This window comes from Dermacentor variabilis, chromosome 11 (assembly GCF_050947875.1).
Source record: "Dermacentor variabilis isolate Ectoservices chromosome 11, ASM5094787v1, whole genome shotgun sequence".
Lineage (NCBI taxonomy): Eukaryota > Metazoa > Arthropoda > Arachnida > Ixodida > Ixodidae > Dermacentor > Dermacentor variabilis.
Genome location: NC_134578.1, coordinates 59,537,918 through 59,554,919, shown reverse-complemented (window position 1 = coordinate 59,554,919; position 17,002 = coordinate 59,537,918). Strand labels below are relative to the sequence as shown.

At 42.7% G+C, this 17,002-nt stretch overlaps 1 protein-coding gene across 2 annotated transcripts in view; it reads left to right on the top strand.

Annotated features, from left to right (window-relative positions):
- The window catches only part of LOC142564752 (ubiquitin-like modifier-activating enzyme 1), a 96,507-nt gene that overhangs the window by 11,480 nt on the left and 68,025 nt on the right, over positions 1-17,002 (top strand). For both annotated transcript variants that reach the window (XM_075675900.1, XM_075675898.1), the window contains 7 exons: positions 2,334-2,468; positions 3,521-3,627; positions 5,861-5,951; positions 6,933-7,065; positions 12,456-12,553; positions 14,393-14,539; positions 16,424-16,594. In XM_075675900.1, the coding sequence (XP_075532015.1) occupies positions 2,421-2,468; positions 3,521-3,627; positions 5,861-5,951; positions 6,933-7,065; positions 12,456-12,553; positions 14,393-14,539; positions 16,424-16,594 (795 nt within the window). In that variant the 5' untranslated portion in view covers positions 2,334-2,420. The remainder of the gene's footprint in view (positions 1-2,333; positions 2,469-3,520; positions 3,628-5,860; positions 5,952-6,932; positions 7,066-12,455; positions 12,554-14,392; positions 14,540-16,423; positions 16,595-17,002) is intronic.

The window sequence follows — 17,002 nt, the reverse complement described above, 5'->3', positions numbered from 1 at the left end:
ACTGCTAGGCTATTTCGTAACCGCCCAGCCACTAGGCCTCCTCTGTCCCTCTGGTTGGAAGCACTCTCAGAAAAAACAGGGGTCCCTCTTTTAGAGAATGCCCTAATGGCCCCCGCTCGGCTTCCACCGCCTTGGGAGTGGCAAACTATCAAATTTGACATCTCTTTCTTAGAATTATCGAAACAAGCACCTGAGGCTCACATACAATCGCATTTTCTTGAATTTAAAGAGAAGTATTCCTGTGACGAATCTTACATAGATGCTTCGAAGTCTCCCGCTGGTGTTGCTTATGCACCTCTCGGACCCTCATTTTCAACATCTGGGGCACTAAACCCACACACCAGTATCTTTATGGCAGAAGCATACGCTATACTTTCGGCTATTAAACACATAAGGCGTAGAAATGTCGCAAAGGCTGTCGTCTTTACAGACTCATTAAGTGTCGTGAGAGCACTAATTAGCTTACGAAAGCATAAGAATACCGTTCTGAATGAGCTGTATAGCTTGCTGTGCTCCGCATATATGTGCAACCAAGTGATTATACTATGCTGGGTACCTGGCCATAAAGGTATAAAAGGGAACGTAGCTGCTGACGAAAATGCTACGTCAGTGAGTTTTAGCGACACAGATGGAAATATCCCCATTCCTGCCACCGACCTAAAGCCCTTTCTGCTCCATAAATTGAGAAATCATTGGCAAGCAGAGTGGGATACTGAAACATTGAATAAGTTACATATTATAAAACCAAAACTGCGGAATTGGATAAGGGAGAATACAGCACGGTACAAGGAAGTACTTCTTTGCCGATTAGGAATAGGACACACTTACAGTACTCACTCCTACCTGTTGACTGGCGGGGACTCTCCTACTTGTAGTAGGTGCGGCGATAGTTTGACAGTCCTCCATGTTCTTATCCAGTGCCCTGCAATAGAAACAGAGAGGAAAAAGTATTTCCTTTCTGCATATCGGGAAAATATACCTCTTCATCCTTCATTTTTTCTTAGTGATGAACCGCTTTTTAAACTGCAAATAGTCTTAGATTTCTTAGCCGAAACGGACACTCTGAATATAATTTGGCCAGGAAATTCTAACACGTGATTACCAGCCCAGTGATTGAACAGTGATTGCCAGGGCTGTCTTGATGCTCTAGTGTAACTGTTGTTTCATCTTCGTATGTTTTTTATCAAAACACAATTGCCATCGTCCACGTCCATAACTAATCAGTGTCATTATTTTAGCAACTATATATTTGCGCCATTTACAGCGAAAATTTTTAGGCCCTTATACAGCCATGTCGCACCTACCATAATAAGTTCACGGTCCACGGCATTCAGAATAAATCCTTTAAACTACCATTTGTCATGGCGCTCTTTGGCCATAACTGGCCCTTGCGCCATTAAAAACAACATATCATCATCATCATGTTTATCTTGTTTAATTTGATCTGCTGGATAATTTCATAAATTTTGTCAATCCCTTCAGGTTTGAATTAATGGAAGCCGGCTGTTTTGCAGTATGTGCACTTGCCACACATTTTAACTAACTGAAAAGTAGTAATCAACAATGAGGCCATGCTTAGCTAAATAATTTGTTTCTAGGACACTTGCAGCCACGACAATCTCAGTTTCATCGCCAAGACAATTCAGATGCGTGCTGAAATGATATGCGTGCTGAAATCTTCCCACTTTAGGTGTACAAGCTTCCACATCAAAACCAAGCTTGAAAAGAGCGGTAATTAGACATTCAGTATTTGTCATTTACGCTAGATGGGAGAATGCAATAGCCCACATCATCATATGTTTCATGGGGACATTTTGAATTTAAATCAAGTCACGTTTGACGCCAGACGACAGCCGTTGGTTCGATAGGTACTACCATGTTTATGGATTTTATTTATTTGTTTACGCAGTACTGCTAGCCTTAGAAAGGTTTTCGGCAGGAATGAGAGTACAAAAATTAATACATAATGATAAATCGTCGGAAAAACAAGACTACAATGAGGTGCAAGGCTTTTGGTGCAGCCACACTATATGCTATTAGAAATTTTGGCTAAGAGGTGGTTTGGTTGCTCCCATTTTACAATTGCCAATGGCTTTGCGTGTTTCCCGCACAGTAACCAAGTTTTTTATGTATGTTATAAGCATTTTTGCATAATAAAGGCTAGCTGAAGCTTGAGATTTGTCCTCTGTGCATCTCGGTTTGTCCCACCTAAATTTGATACTGGCAAATAGTGTTCAGCAATATTCTACTGGTCCAGCTTTTTTGTTTGATTCCATTTTGATAGTCTTAAGACCAGAGCTCGGCTTTCAAGTGCAACATTTTTGTGCCTGCAGTACTACCTGAATGATCACTGCCTTGGCGAGAACCGTGCCGAGGCCTGTGTAGCTTCACTGGCCGAGCTGAACAGCTATGTGACGGTGATGGACCACACAGAGCCCTTAACCAACGACTTCTTGAAGCAATTTCGTGTGAGTTTTTGGTTCATTAAGCATAATCATACAGTTAGAATGAATTTGAGGTGTTCTGTCACCTGGAATTCAGTTTCCTAAATTTTAATACAATATCGCTGTTAAGGGGTAGTTTCCTTAACATATTGTATCGTGTCCACATGTAGAAAAAAAACTATCCTCATCAGCGATGGCTCAGCATCATCGTCTTCCACAGCTGGCTTGTTGGCGCTACCGCGTGAACGTACTCGTGCCACTGCTCCCGCGTTCATCGTTATCATTAACTAATTGATTAATTACTTAATTAAGATGCACAACGACATGACCAATAATTGAGAAAGACTAATGAACTGTCAGGATTTACCCAGGAATAAACTCTTGGGCTGCACGTTACAGATTCGTTGGTTAACCATCTGTATGGAGTGCTTGGGCTGATAGTTTTTTCTATGCAGTACACTGCCAGCATTGTTTGCTTCTGAAGCTGGTGATTATTTTTGATATTTGACACCTTGAAGTGCCATGCCCGAGTAATGCTTGTCTGGCTTTCAATACACACCCCTGGCCATGCCTAAAATATTTCGTCAACGTGAAACATCCATAGACTAGTGATGCCATCTACTCAAAAGTGTGTCAAACTAAAATTTTATGGTAAGCTTGTTTTTATGTGGCAGATGGCATGACAAAGCTCATCGACTGTCAGTGTCACATGAGCCTCTCGTTTTCCAGCTTGACCAATCAGCGTAAGAAGCCTGCACATTTTCTTAACAATGGGGACATTCAAGAAGTCTTTATGTTCTCTTGTTCAGAGTACTTCGATGTCGGTCTTGAAAGGACAGTGACAATGACAAAGAGCTCTGAGAAACAATTGTGATTGTAATTAAAATTGTTAATTAGCAACATCTCCTAATATTTGTTTGAAGTTTCAGATATTTCAGTTGGTAAAATGTTCAGCTTCGTGTCACCAGTAAATGGTGCTCGACTTTAAAGCCTACTAATGTGCTGCTTAGAATGCACTTTCATTTGTTTCAATTAAGAAAGACACCTGGCACCCATGAACGCCCATCTTCCCGCAGGTGGTGGTGCTCACCGACACTCCCTTCGAGGAGCAGCTGTCCATCTCTGCCTTCACGCATGCCAACGACATTGCTCTCATCGTGGCCGACACGCGGGGCCTCTGTGGGTGCGTCCTAACCACTTCTCTGGTGGGCATTGAGCATCACTTTAACGGCCACCATGTTGATGCGAGTATGGAACTTTAAAGCGAAGCTTTCTTTGCCGCTTCCCTCCCACTTTGTGAGCACTGGCCACTGCTGCCTGGCCGACTAAACAACTTGGGTCTTTGGGTATGTGCGCAAATAGACGAGCAGAGCAAGAGGCAAGTGACAACGTCGGCAACGTAAGCAGCCTAGTGTAGAAAAATATGTGAATAAGGCGCAGTGTTTACATCTTCGGTGAAATTGAGACACTTTGACAACATTTCCATAAACATAGAAAAAAGGTTCGCATACCATTGATTTCCACATATAAGGGCAATCCGCAGGCTTTTTTTTAGTAGGCTGATCTCGCTGCATTCAGAGCACTTGCTTATCTGCCTTGCTGGCACTGTGATTCATGCAGTACACACATCGCTTTCCTCCTCTACCTGGGTATAGAGCTACCTTCAGGGGAATGCCAAGCTGAATGCCAAGCTGAATGCCATTGTGGACTTTTTCAGCAAATTTTAGGGAAAGCTTGAGGGATTTGCTTAAGCACAGGGAGCATCAGGGCTTTCTCAACAGATCGCACACACTTTGGACTACTGCCCTCGCACATGACCAGCATTAACACTAATATTCAGCGCACTAACGAAGAAATCATGGAAATTACAGGAATGGTTGACCGGTCGGTCAACACTGCAATGTGATCCAGGCTCATCATAGCCTATGGCCTCACGCAAAACAAAAAAGATGAAGAGCGCACAACCCAGACAGCGCAGCAAAAGATGGCAAGATTTAGTTGTCCCACTCATCCTCCTCCTTAGCTCCTCATGCCTTGTGAAAAAGCACTAGGCATATGCAATGATGCCCTGGACAAGAGGCTCATGAGAAAAAAAAATTATGTATTTCCTCAACCCCACTCCCACTGTTAAAATCATCTTATCCTCACCTCTCTGCCTTTTTACCTCAAAAGCTAATCCATTGGGATGGCGAAAAACGTCTCCTTGCTTATTACCATAGTTTCATACCTTCCAACTCCCAAATTTTCTGTAATGTTCAGGAATTTGGGCTTGTTCTGGGGTTTTACGAATGCTGCATCAAGTTTTACAAAAGAGAAAATTGATATCCTCTGTGATAAAGTTCTGAGTACAACCTCAAATGTCAGTGAAAGCACAATAGAAGGGTACTTGCCTTGAGCAAGTACATTCGCGTAAATTTTTGAAGCAGAATAAATTGGTAACAATTAAGTTACTGAACATGTCACTGTGATCTAAGCAAACTGTTCCTCTTCAATATCCCCTGTCCCAAGTTTGCTACTGCCTATGTGCGGCATGTGAACGTAAATCTTTGTTAATAAAGTGTGCATGTATCCCATAAACAGTGTTTGATCAGGACAAGCTGCATTGAAGTTAAGCTAGACATTGGATTGGTACACAGGATGGCGATACATTGAATGTCACCTATGAACACAAAAACTAACCATAGCACAAAAATTTTATATTGCACATATACAAAATGCAATCTCAGCATGAATTGTAATCAAGGCTAAATAGACATTATTCTAAATTAATACTTCTCAGGTAAATGAGCCACTATTTAGCACGCGATGGGCAATGATAAGCCTCATCTTGGCACTTGCTGGTCATGTGTTAGTCAACACCTCACTTTAAGCTCCCCGAGTGTGCGCACAACTGGTAGCAAAGTCTCAATACTCTGGTATACTCTGGTATAGCTGAATTCACATGATGGACTGAACTGGTATTTGAGCTTGCGTATTGTGTCTCACAGTACCATGCATCACCCGTTCCTGCAACGCTCACTTTTTGCAAAGCAGTGCAAAAGGCACCCATAAGCCAGATCAGCATTGGGACTTTCAGCAAACAAGACCACAATGCTGATGGATAAACACCTTGGTCTGGCAGCAATCATCTTCAATGTAAGTAGCTCGTTGATTAGAACATGTGAAACATACATGGCTGCGAACGGAATAGCACAGGATTTTGATGCATATATCACGCTGCTGCCCGTGCTTTGGGGAGTGAATACGGTTGGATCGTCTATTTTGTTGGGTATGCTGTTTTGTTGAGTGAATGATAAACACGAAGTGGTCTGACATGCATTGTATGTCAAGGGACTTGTTCAGTTTCGATCATATCTGTCGTGTGAACCCAGCTCAAGTGTGAATGCTCTACCTATCTTTGCTTTGTCATGTTACAGGCAGATCTTTTGCGACTTTGGCGCAAGGTTTCGTGTGCTCGACACCAATGGCGAGCGTCCCATCTCTGTCTTGCTTGCCTCCATCAGCAAGGTGTGTGCATGCATTTGGGAACAGCTCTTTCAACCTCTTTCCCTTGTAAACTTGGAAAGTCTGAAACAAAGTCTGAAAGTTTAAGTAACATGCCTGACCACAGTAATAACCCAAATGGCTGCAGGTGGCACTATGGGACAGTGACAGTGTCAAAATCGTCATCCAAGAGCACCTACTTCCAGCCTGTCCTAGGAAGATATTGTAGCAAAAGCAGCAGCTCATAGTGAATGATTACAGTGCTTACACAATTCTAACACAAGCCAATATTTTTCCAAGAAAATTGGTTCAAAAATTGCCTGCAAGGGGCAATTGGATTGGGCACAAAACCAAATCCTCGTTCACAACAGCCTACCTTCAGATCCTGCATAGAATGTATCACTGTCATTACCATCACAAGATGGCGACAAAACATGTCTTTGCAAAGTAGGACGATGATGTGCCGCTTTCAGTCTTTGATTACAAAAGCTCATTCAAAATATAAGCTAGCGACAAGTCATGTCAAGCATTCTTGGTGTTCCGGAGAATGGCATACTTCGCAGGGTTGAACTAGCTGTGTGGTTAGTCTAGGCATGGACAACCATCATGTTTGAAACTGTTGTACAGTCATTTGATAACTGCAGAACACCAAACGCAATTTGCCATATGGAGAACTACAAGTGGTAGTCTTTGCGACAGGAATAAAATGCTGTCATTTCATCATTTCTGTCAGGGCTGAATTAACAGAAGTCAGCTATATTAAGTTAAGTAATATGCTTGTGTTACCAAACTATTGCTGCTGTCAGTGTTTTACGACTGTCATGAAAGTTTAACAAATCTTGAGACAACTTCCACGCAGCTACCCAAGGCAACTGCGGATTTTTTGTAAGGTAGTCAGGAGCTGAAAGAATGTGCAGGGTTTATTGCTGTTACAGAGTGCTCTCATTTTTCATTTGTGTTACTGGACAAACACCTTTGCAAATCACTATCTATGCCCCATTGCAGGACAAAGAATCAGTAGTGACGTGCCTGGACGAAGTGCGGCATGGTCTGGAAGATGGTGACTTTGTCATCTTCTCCGAAGTTAATGGCATGACTGAGATCAACGAGTGCCTCCCCATGAGAGTCAAAGTCCTTGGTGAGCAGCTGTCTTTCATAAAGAAGAGCTTAAGGAAAAGGAAATTTCCCAAACTCCAACAACATCTTTTTTCCCTTTAACTGAATGACTGTGAACAGGAGTTATGAGCTGGTAGCTCCCTAATACGTTAGGGACTCTTGCACGATCTGGAGAATTCTATGCTGACGCTGTCTTAGATGTCATCCGATAAAGTATCCTCATCATTGTAATCGTTGCCACGCTGCCGCCATTAGCGGCATTGGTGTACCGTCATCTTTGTCGTAGCCCTTGTTCTGCCATTATTGTAGTACTGCAGTTGTAGCGCTGTTAACAGTTTGTTAAAGTATGTCTCCTTTTTTATGTGTTGTGCTGAACCTGAACATGAGCAAGATTAAACCATTTCTTGGCTTATAATTTTAGTTTGCAGTGAAAAAATGAAATTAAAAGTACACCTGCACAGCTTCTTTCAATAGTTGCACATTAAATATAGTATGACCCAGCCCCCAGTAACGACTTCTTGAGCCTTGTTGCTGTCAACACCATGCGTCAACACCATGATGCAGATATGGCAAGGCGCAATCGCTCGGCTGTACTTCTTGCTTTAAGTGCAGAGGCGTGGAGAACTCCAAGGCTCTGACACAAAGTGGACAGGACAAGCACATATTCTCTGCTTTATACTTAGCAGGCAGTGCTGCAGAAGCTACACAAGTAGTGGGGTCGCAGAAGTATCACTCCATGCATTTGTCGGCGCAGTTGGTTTGGATCTGCGATGCTTCCTACATAATAACTACACCATATGCATAGACTTTCGTTAATTAGACACTGGTTAATTCAATTTCTCGATTAATTCGATACTGACCGAAGGTCCCAGCCAGCACCTTTGCATTTCTTTGGGCCTCAAATTTTATTTTGATCCTAAAATTGGTTTCACCGGATAATTCAAACTTCACCAGTCAGCATGCATGTGCCTGGCCTCTATGGTTGCTCCATCTGCGACCCCTTTAGTAGTAGCATATGTCGTGGCAGTGCTTATGGTACAGTGGATGCATTGAGTGCATGTCATCTCCCATCGAAACGACTGTTTTCGGTCTGCTCTCAATGTCTGATTATGGTATTTATGCGATTCTAATGCGCATCTTTTCTAATTCTCTCTAAGAAATATAGGGCCACAAACCGCGCTCGCTGCGTTTGTTTTGCCGCATAACACTTCTGTTTTGCGGAGAAGCTGACTTAAAAACTGCGTCAAAGCTGACTTTAAAATCCTTGCGGCGAAGCTAAGAAACAACTGCAAGTTCGACCTGCACTATTGGTTATGTAAAATCATGTGACTTAACCCACATAAACACTGCAAAATAAACATGGCAACGTTTTCTTGTTCCTCATTACATGAACTGAGTGTTATGTATGGTCAGTTATCACAGTTCAGGGTGCCTACCAACCAGGCAAATGCGAAATTTTCAGGGATCTTGAATAGCCTGGAAATACTTCGGGAAATCTCAGGGAGTTTGTGCTTCTATCAGGGAACATGAGCAGCAGTTTTGTTGAAAGGGAACCAAAGTCACAGTAATGCTGGCTCGAGTAACAGAGGAATCGTAACAAATCCTCTTTGAGGCTGTGTCGTCCACTGGAGGAGTTGCCAGTGTCCAGTCAATGACCAACTTTCCGGATGCCCGATAATTCGGACGGCTTCGCAGCACCACCACGTACACATAGAGTCATTGTATAAGAACGCCTGAAATTTCCAATGCGAGAACTCTTCACCGTATGATTTTCTGGACTTTTTGCTGTGACTGCAACACCTTAATGGCAATAATCAAAGCCACCACCACCGCCACCATTTTGATTACCTTGACACCTTGAACCAGTGCTCCTGCACGCAGATCCGCTGGCAGCCATAGCCACCACCGTGGCAACACTAGGCCAAGGTGCTTCGATGTTTGCTATTAAGCTTCATGCCATTCAGTGCTGCATTTTTCATTGAAATAATTAGCCACTGTCAGCTGTAGCACCGACTCCTCCTCTGTAATCCTCGCGATTGGCTTCGAAGCTCGCAAAGCATGGCATGTTGCATAATGCCAGTTCCTGAAAGTCAGCTTCGCCGCAATTGTTACGTGGTGAAGCATGCGCGAAGTATTACGGTGAAGCATAACAAGTGTGAGAAGGGGCAATTGTCAAGGGACACAGTATGTATTCCTTAATTATACACACATGCATCCGCCACCTCCTGTCACAGTACTAGCAACGGTATGCCTACTAAGCATACTGGCAGGCCTGCAGAGCTTTTCCAGATGTGCCTGTGGCGATTTGAGCCATTAAGGGCAGTCAAAGACATGCATTCCTTTTTCGAACTGCCTGATTTTTCGGACATTTTTGAGGCCCCTAAGGAGTCTGAAAAATTGGACGTTGACTGTACAACTGACTAAGAGAATGCTTCAAATGGTATGTAGGGCAAATGCTTGGCAGAAGAAGGACGAGAACAGAGAGGACTGATGCATTGAGGAATGAACGGGAAAGGAAGCATGCCGCTGCTTCTTTGAAAGAACTCAAGCTCAAAAAACAGTGTTGGCTGACACCGAGATGCATGCGTCTCCCATTCAAACCAAAAGAAACTCTTTAAAGCAGTGAAACATCCTGTAATCTTTCTATTCATCACGATAAAACCAATTCTGCTTCTGAGGCGTTGTGCACGGGCTGAGAGTATGTCAGGACAGTTGAGATTGACTTACCAACTGTTGAGAGAGAATCTCACCTGTGACAAAGCTCAGGCCTCATACCAATGAGCTTGCTATTAGTTGATAGAAATAGCTCATATTCGAAAATGTTTGCTTCTGTACGCATCTTCTTTTTATTTGTATTTGAGAATGTCCGACTCGATTTTCAATGGGTTTAACCATTTCTTTCAAAGATATTTTATTTGCTGAGCATTTTACTAACCCCGCAATTCTATTTTCTTTTTGAATAAAATAAACACTCCTTACTATTCAAACTAGATCAAATCGTTTTTTATTTTTTAACATGCTTCCTAGAGAGTCACAGCATCTGGCTACATTGTGTCAACCCATCTTAACATATAATGAAGGTCTGTGTCGCTCAGGGAATTTGTAAAGGCACTCGGGGAAAACCTGGAAAACTCTGGGAATTTGGAAATGTCCAGTTGGTAGACGCCCTGCAGTTTCTTGTAATATCACTAGCCAAGAAATGAAAGAAGCTATCGTTTGCACTTTCAATAGCTAACTATTGCAGTACTTTTGATACTACAAGGTTGCTCATTTTTGCTATTTGGTTGAACACAGACATTCTGAACAGCGCAGACATCAGGACTGTGAGAAGACAACAATGTGGGCTTCTCGTGCCTCATTCGGTGCCTCATTACTCGCTGCTTTTTTGTGTTATTTCTCAAGTTGGCTATCTTTACTGCTTCCTGCCTTTTTCTTGTACAGTTGCAAACCAATTTTCCAGACCTCCCGGGGACTAAAAAGTAGCCTGAAAAATCTAGCAGTCCAAAAAGCTTGTTCACCCCAAAAAAATAAAATTTATTAGGCTTAGAGTGGCTTCAAAAATCTCTAACAATGCCCTGCCTCATACTACACTTTGAGGCAATCAGATTTGCTTGGATTTGTGCAACAGTGATATCGTATTCATTTACAGTCGACGAGAGCATCACCGCATTGGCGATCTTCGTTGGCGGAGATCGCCATAAAGATGGAAGAAACGAACCACGTTACTTCGTAACCACTTGGCTCTTGCAAAGGCACAGGAGGTGGCGCCGATCGCACTAATGCAAAGCCACACAAACACACACAAAGATGCAATGTCTCCAAGATACACCTGCTTCCTGGACACACCACATGCAAAATAGCAACCGAAACTTATAAAAAAGAAACTGATCCCGCATAAAGTGGTCATGACAATATAGCTGACAGAAAAAAATAGAGAAAAGAAAAAGTGCCCTCCCCTGGAGGGTTTTGTCAGCTAACTTAAGGAAGGGTGGACATGGCCTCCGAAACAGGAGGATGGCACGCACTCTCTATTGGTAGCGTGCGCCTCCCAATCTTGAAGGCTATAGAGTGGGCCACTGGAAGCCGAGACTGTGGGAAATTCAATATGGCGGCCTCCATGATTGAGTAGCATGGCTCGGAATGAGCAGTTTAGTTTTCACACTTCGGGGCCTAAATTCGTCCGAAACATCGGTTGCGAAAATGCACTAGCTCTATAGGAACCCTTATGGTGCATTTATAAAGTCCAGAATATTGATAAAGTCTGAATTTATTTAGTCGAAAAAATCTGACTACTGTATGCAGTTACATTCCTCGAATAAAAACACAAATTCATAATCAGCTACCACATTGTTGTGTTCTTGTAAACCTGTTCTCTGCACTGTTTGTCCAGTATGTCTCTGTCAATAGTACTAGTGCTAGTATCATACTATCAGTAGTGGTATTGATAGTACTAATATTTTCAGTATCCTTTTGCACACTAACCTGACTCTTTTTCTTTTTGCGAAGTAGACTGCATGTTTCCATGAACTAATGAAGAGCCAAATATTTTTGTTGGCAGCTTTTAACCGTATGTCATCTATAGTTTTTGTGCAACCTGTTACTGCTATTGCTGATTATTATTATTATTATTATTATTATCATCACTGTTTATTATTTTCCCTGCACAGAAATCGCTAGGAAAGAAGACTCGTACCTTATTTCCCCCACCCTATCTATTCAGATCTAAGTAATCCCATGTCCACATTATTTGAGATGTGCCATCAGCATTGTCATTGTGGTCGTATCATTTTCATGTCAGCATCTTCGTTATTGGACCAGCTATCACTTCCAGGTGCCACTCAAGTCTGTCCTTTGTATTGTCCTCTATAATATTTACGGACAGGGACAATGAACCTGGCCCCAAGTGCCATTACTAGCGCACATGACGTACACTCATACCATCGCAGAATGCCACTTATACAGCACTGCGTTCACTCTAGTCTTATTTTTGTTTTGTTTTGCTTCATGCTTCTGCTGGTTTTGCGAAGAAACGAAACCTGAGTGAAAAGTTGGTTTACATTCACCTTAAGAATAATGTATGCTGTTGTACCTGTTGACAGAAGTGTGTACAGTTTTTCATTAAATGGTTGTTAGTTGTGAGTAGTGCTGGTGTTTGGTTTTCTGCATTCCCGGTTTGATGGCACTTTGTCCTGCAGGTGAAACTAGTTGGGAGAGGTTTTGTCTGTAAATTTAAAAGTAAGATTTATGTTTTACACACCTTTGGGTTCTGTTCAAAGAAGCAGAGATTTAATTTTCAACACCAATTTGCTGAAATGTCTGGGTCATTTCATTCTCTGCAATCATTGGCAAACATTAAGCTTCTTTGTAGGCACTGTTGCTAACTTTCTTTTCTCGTTCATCACCTTCATTTAGGGCCATATACTTTTAGCGTCGGAGACACAACTCGCTTCAGTGACTACGGACATGGTGGCATTGCGACGCAGATTAAGATGCCGAAAGTCATCGAATTTGTGAGTTTGCTTTCACTGTGATGGCATTCGATCCCTTTGTGTGTACTCACAAACTACTTAACATAGCATGTGAGAATATTAACCTTGTAAATTTAACCACATCTATAAGCAATTAGCTGTGTTTAACTTAAAAAATAAATAGAATCGGTGATTTTTTGTACAGTTTTCTTAGCTTCATTGTCTGTTGATCTTTGTATGGTCATAACCCCCTTCAGTCATAGTGTATGCATTTGTTTATGCAAGTTGTTTTTGCCACTTCTGTCCGGTCGTGGCGAGGAAAAATTTGTAGACACTGTGTTCTGGGTATATTGAACGTCTGCTTAGGTAACATTGCTGCAGTTCAATTTAGAGAGCTGTGTATCATTACAAACGACCACTTTGCTGAAGGCGCTATAGTAGCATGTTTGACGGCACATTCGACGTGCCATATTCTGTCAGCAACAGAACTGTACACCTTGCTGAATTAATTACAATTACTTCATTCAAAAATGTAACGATTACATTTACCAATTACTGCCCCACAAAAGTGATTAAGCAATTACTCACAAGTAATTGGTAACTTATATTTGAGTTTCCTCTGAACTTTTATTAACATTTCACGAATACAGTAAACAGAACAAGCTTGCCTGGCACTTTCAGTGTGATCTTGGCACCCCCTCACACACTGTTTATCTTCACTAACAATTGCTTCTCAAAACTTTCGTCGATCATCTGCCCTCGCTTTTGTTGTGAAGGCATCAGTAGCGACACCAATAACTTGCTAAATGAACACGTCGGGGGCATAGGGCAGTGTTGTAATGTACATTTATGTTACGTGCAATGTTTAGGGGTTACTCAGTGTCTAGGTCCTCCATGAAGCGCAGCGTGTCATTGCTAGCACTTAAAGAATACGCTCCCGGTTAAGCCAGAGAAGAGCTGAAAAAATTGTCTGTCCTGGCATTAATGCCCTAAGTGGCCTATCGCTGTCGAGACATGTACCAGCTCAGTTGTTCGGACTACATGTGGTGGAGCCTTAACATCGGGAAAGAAATACTGAGCTCCCGGTTTCAACTGTCTTAATGTGCTAATTCACGAAGATGCTGCCTGGCACAATCTCGGCCGTTCTACTGTAGTTCTCGCCAAATTCAGGTTCTCAAGGATGTGTTGCCTGTTACAGCTAATCTCATCAATAAATTAACTGGTCACATGTAATTAATTGCTGAAGAAATGTAATTGAATTACAGTGAGCCTTACAGAGTAGCAAAGGTAATTGTTACATTAAAAAAACTACCAAAAAATGTCATTGATTACATGCACTAATTTGTTACGTACAAGTTTGGCCAGCAATGGTTAAACGTATAATTATCCTTGTCTCGACATGCTTGCGGCCAGTAATTAACTTGCGCGTGCACTGCGGGCAGAATGACTGACCACAAAAATAATTGGTACTATGCAGTCGAACCTTGTCATAACGAAAATGGTTGTAACAAATTATTAGATATAAATGAAGTAAATATAAAATGTGTTTATCAATATCAGTGTGAAAGGAATATATGCTTATAAGGAAAATCTGATAGTGTGGAGGTATTTTTGGGTCAGATCTGGCTTCTTTAAAATGAAGTTCAATTGTATTTAATTACCCTGTAAATATGAAGACTCACTAGAAGATGCATGAACCATCATCCTGTAACATTCACTTTCTAAGCAGGCTTTGGAATAAAATTATGTAAATTTGACGCACTTATTGACAGTGTGTCATAATTCGTGACTGAAGTAGATAATTAAGAAAAGTTTTCAGCAGTCAGGCATAGTTGATGGCTGAATGAGGTAGCAAAAACCTGGCTCGTTACGGACTTCCAGAAATCCCTGAAGGACTCCTTGGTAGCCCCTGTGTTCGTATCATCAGGCTCTGCCAACCCGGATCGCCCAACCTTGTTGCACGTGGGATTTCAAGCTCTGCACACTTTCGAGAAGAAGCACTCACGTCTTCCCCGCCCTTGGAACAAGGTACGTGACCTTGACCTGTATGGCCCCATCCACGGTCACAAAAATTTATGGAGCACTAATCCCCATATTTTAGCCGAATCTTTCCTTGCCTTACTTCAAGAAAGGTCGTTGCTACACCTTCGTCGACTGAAGTGGTTGCTTTACTTTGGCTAAAGCATTTAGTCGAATCCTGCTACAATGAAATTCTCTGATCACGCATAAAGTTTAGTTGTTTGGCAAATAGAAAAAAAGTTCTGTGGTGATTTAGCAATAAACGGGAGAGACATGCATTAAGTTAAAAGCACTAAATCGCACCTCTTTGAGATCTTGGATCCATGATTTAAACCATGTTCAGTACATTGCAAAGTAATTGCATTGCTCACTCGACACATGCCCTGCCTCTTCGAGAAGTGCAGCTGACGGTGGTCCAGAGCAGACTACTGTAAGTTGCACTATATACAGTAGACCCTTGTTTGTACAGTCTGGAAAAAAAATTCAAGAAGAACGTACTAACTGGGATAACGTACGATTCGAAATCACTAAACAATTTGCTGTCTCAAATGTAATTGACATCTAGGTAATGTGAAGCGTTGCACGAATCGCTGCAGCACGGTATGCCCGCCGAACAGGTGGAGCTTAATACGTGTATTGTCATTCTTGTGGCTTTGGCAAGCTTAACGTGTCTGTTCTTCAAATTTGGCCCTGCGAGAAGTTTTCATGTGCCCACTCTGCGCAAGTCGTTGAGGCACGAGAAGCCAATACTCAAAGCACCAGTGGGGCCTGAGAAACCCGAGATGCAAGTTGTTGGTTTCCCATTGCATAGTGTTTTAACACGGTGATGGGAAACCTAAGCAAAATTGAGCTGGAGGGCCACGCTGAAATATGATGCTGCCAGAGCAAAACATGACGCTTACTTTGCACTGCCTGCAGTAGGGAACGGCATACAGTGTGCTTCCAACGAGATTACACCCCACGCACTGTGAAACGGATGAAGATGCATATTGCAAAAGGGTTGCCAACGATAGCTGTGAATGCAGCATGTGACAACCCAGGAGGAGATTTGCTGGTACTGGAAGAGGAAACTGAGTGCGTGCCGGCGTTATCACGCAAGGCAGCCGGGCAAGTATTGTGGGGAAGCTGTTGAGGCGGGCAGCTACTGTTCTCGACTGTGCGCGCCTCAAGCCTTTTCTCGTTTACATAGGATCTAGCAGCCAAAACACGAATGATACGATTGCAGTCTGGCGATGTACCGAACGTTGGTGCCAAAAGATTGCGTTTTCCAGAAACTTATAAACCAGTAAAGAATGAGCGTAACTGTATGGGGTCAGTGCCTGTGCCGAGCAGACAATGTATCGCCTTGTCAAGCTTTCCCAGGTGCACTCATGTGCATGTTTGTACAGCACTCAACTGAGTGATAAGTGGTGCCGTTTCTTTGAAAGGCAGTATCCGCTGCGGCATGGCTCAAATCATTCCATGTGTTGCAGTCGAACCCACTTATAACATTACCAACCAACAAAAATTTGCAAGTGCCAAGAAGATGCAGAAACGTTTATGCAGTGACCTTGATTCTCTGGCACGAAGCAGGGCTCCTTCATGAAGCAGATTGTACAGGCTCTTACTTGAAATGTCAGCTGTTTTTGCACTGTGCAGCAGTTTGTTGCTTTACAGGCAGGATCATCAGTGCATGATCTGCGTACTTTGCTTGTATTTACAATGCCCAAACCTAGTGAGGGGCTTTAAGTGGCGAAAATTTTTATATAAAACACACCAGATGTACGTGCTTCATTATTGCATCTCATTTGATAATCACTTTGACCAGGCAGCTGTGAAGCTGTGCAGCCAATCCTATGTTTTTGTTCATAGTTTGAACACCTCTCTCTGTTTCCATGTTTCCTCGCACCGCAGGGGGATGCAGCGGAAGTGGTGAGCTTGGCCAGAAAGAAGAATGCCTCACTGTCCACTCCGCTGGCGAGCCTGGACGAGGCTTTCCTCTCCACCATGGCCTACGTGTCGGCAGGCTCCCTCTGCCCCATGCAGGCAGTGATAGGAGGTATTGCTGCCCAAGAGATAATGAAGGCAAGCTCATGTGCGCCATGGCTCACGTATCAGTTGTATTGTGCACGTGTCTCAACTCACTGTGTACAACTGTATGGATAAGGAAAGCTCCTCCCAGGAATCGGACTTTCCAATCCTTGCCTGCAAAGACCAGCTGTGGTCTGTTCATGTACAAAAGAAAGCCAGTCATTGCATGTTGCTGAATTGACATCTCATTGCAGGATCGTAATTATTCCAAGGACTTTCGTCCATACTGTGACTGTAATGCCATCATTGCAGACACACAGCTAAGAGAATTTTAATTCACCAACCTGATGCCACCAAATCAGTTGCGGTTCTCACCAGATGGCATGATGTAGATAACAGGATGGGGGGGAATGTTCTAATACATGGCCTCCAAGATCTAGGGCACCATGCTTACGCAGCTGC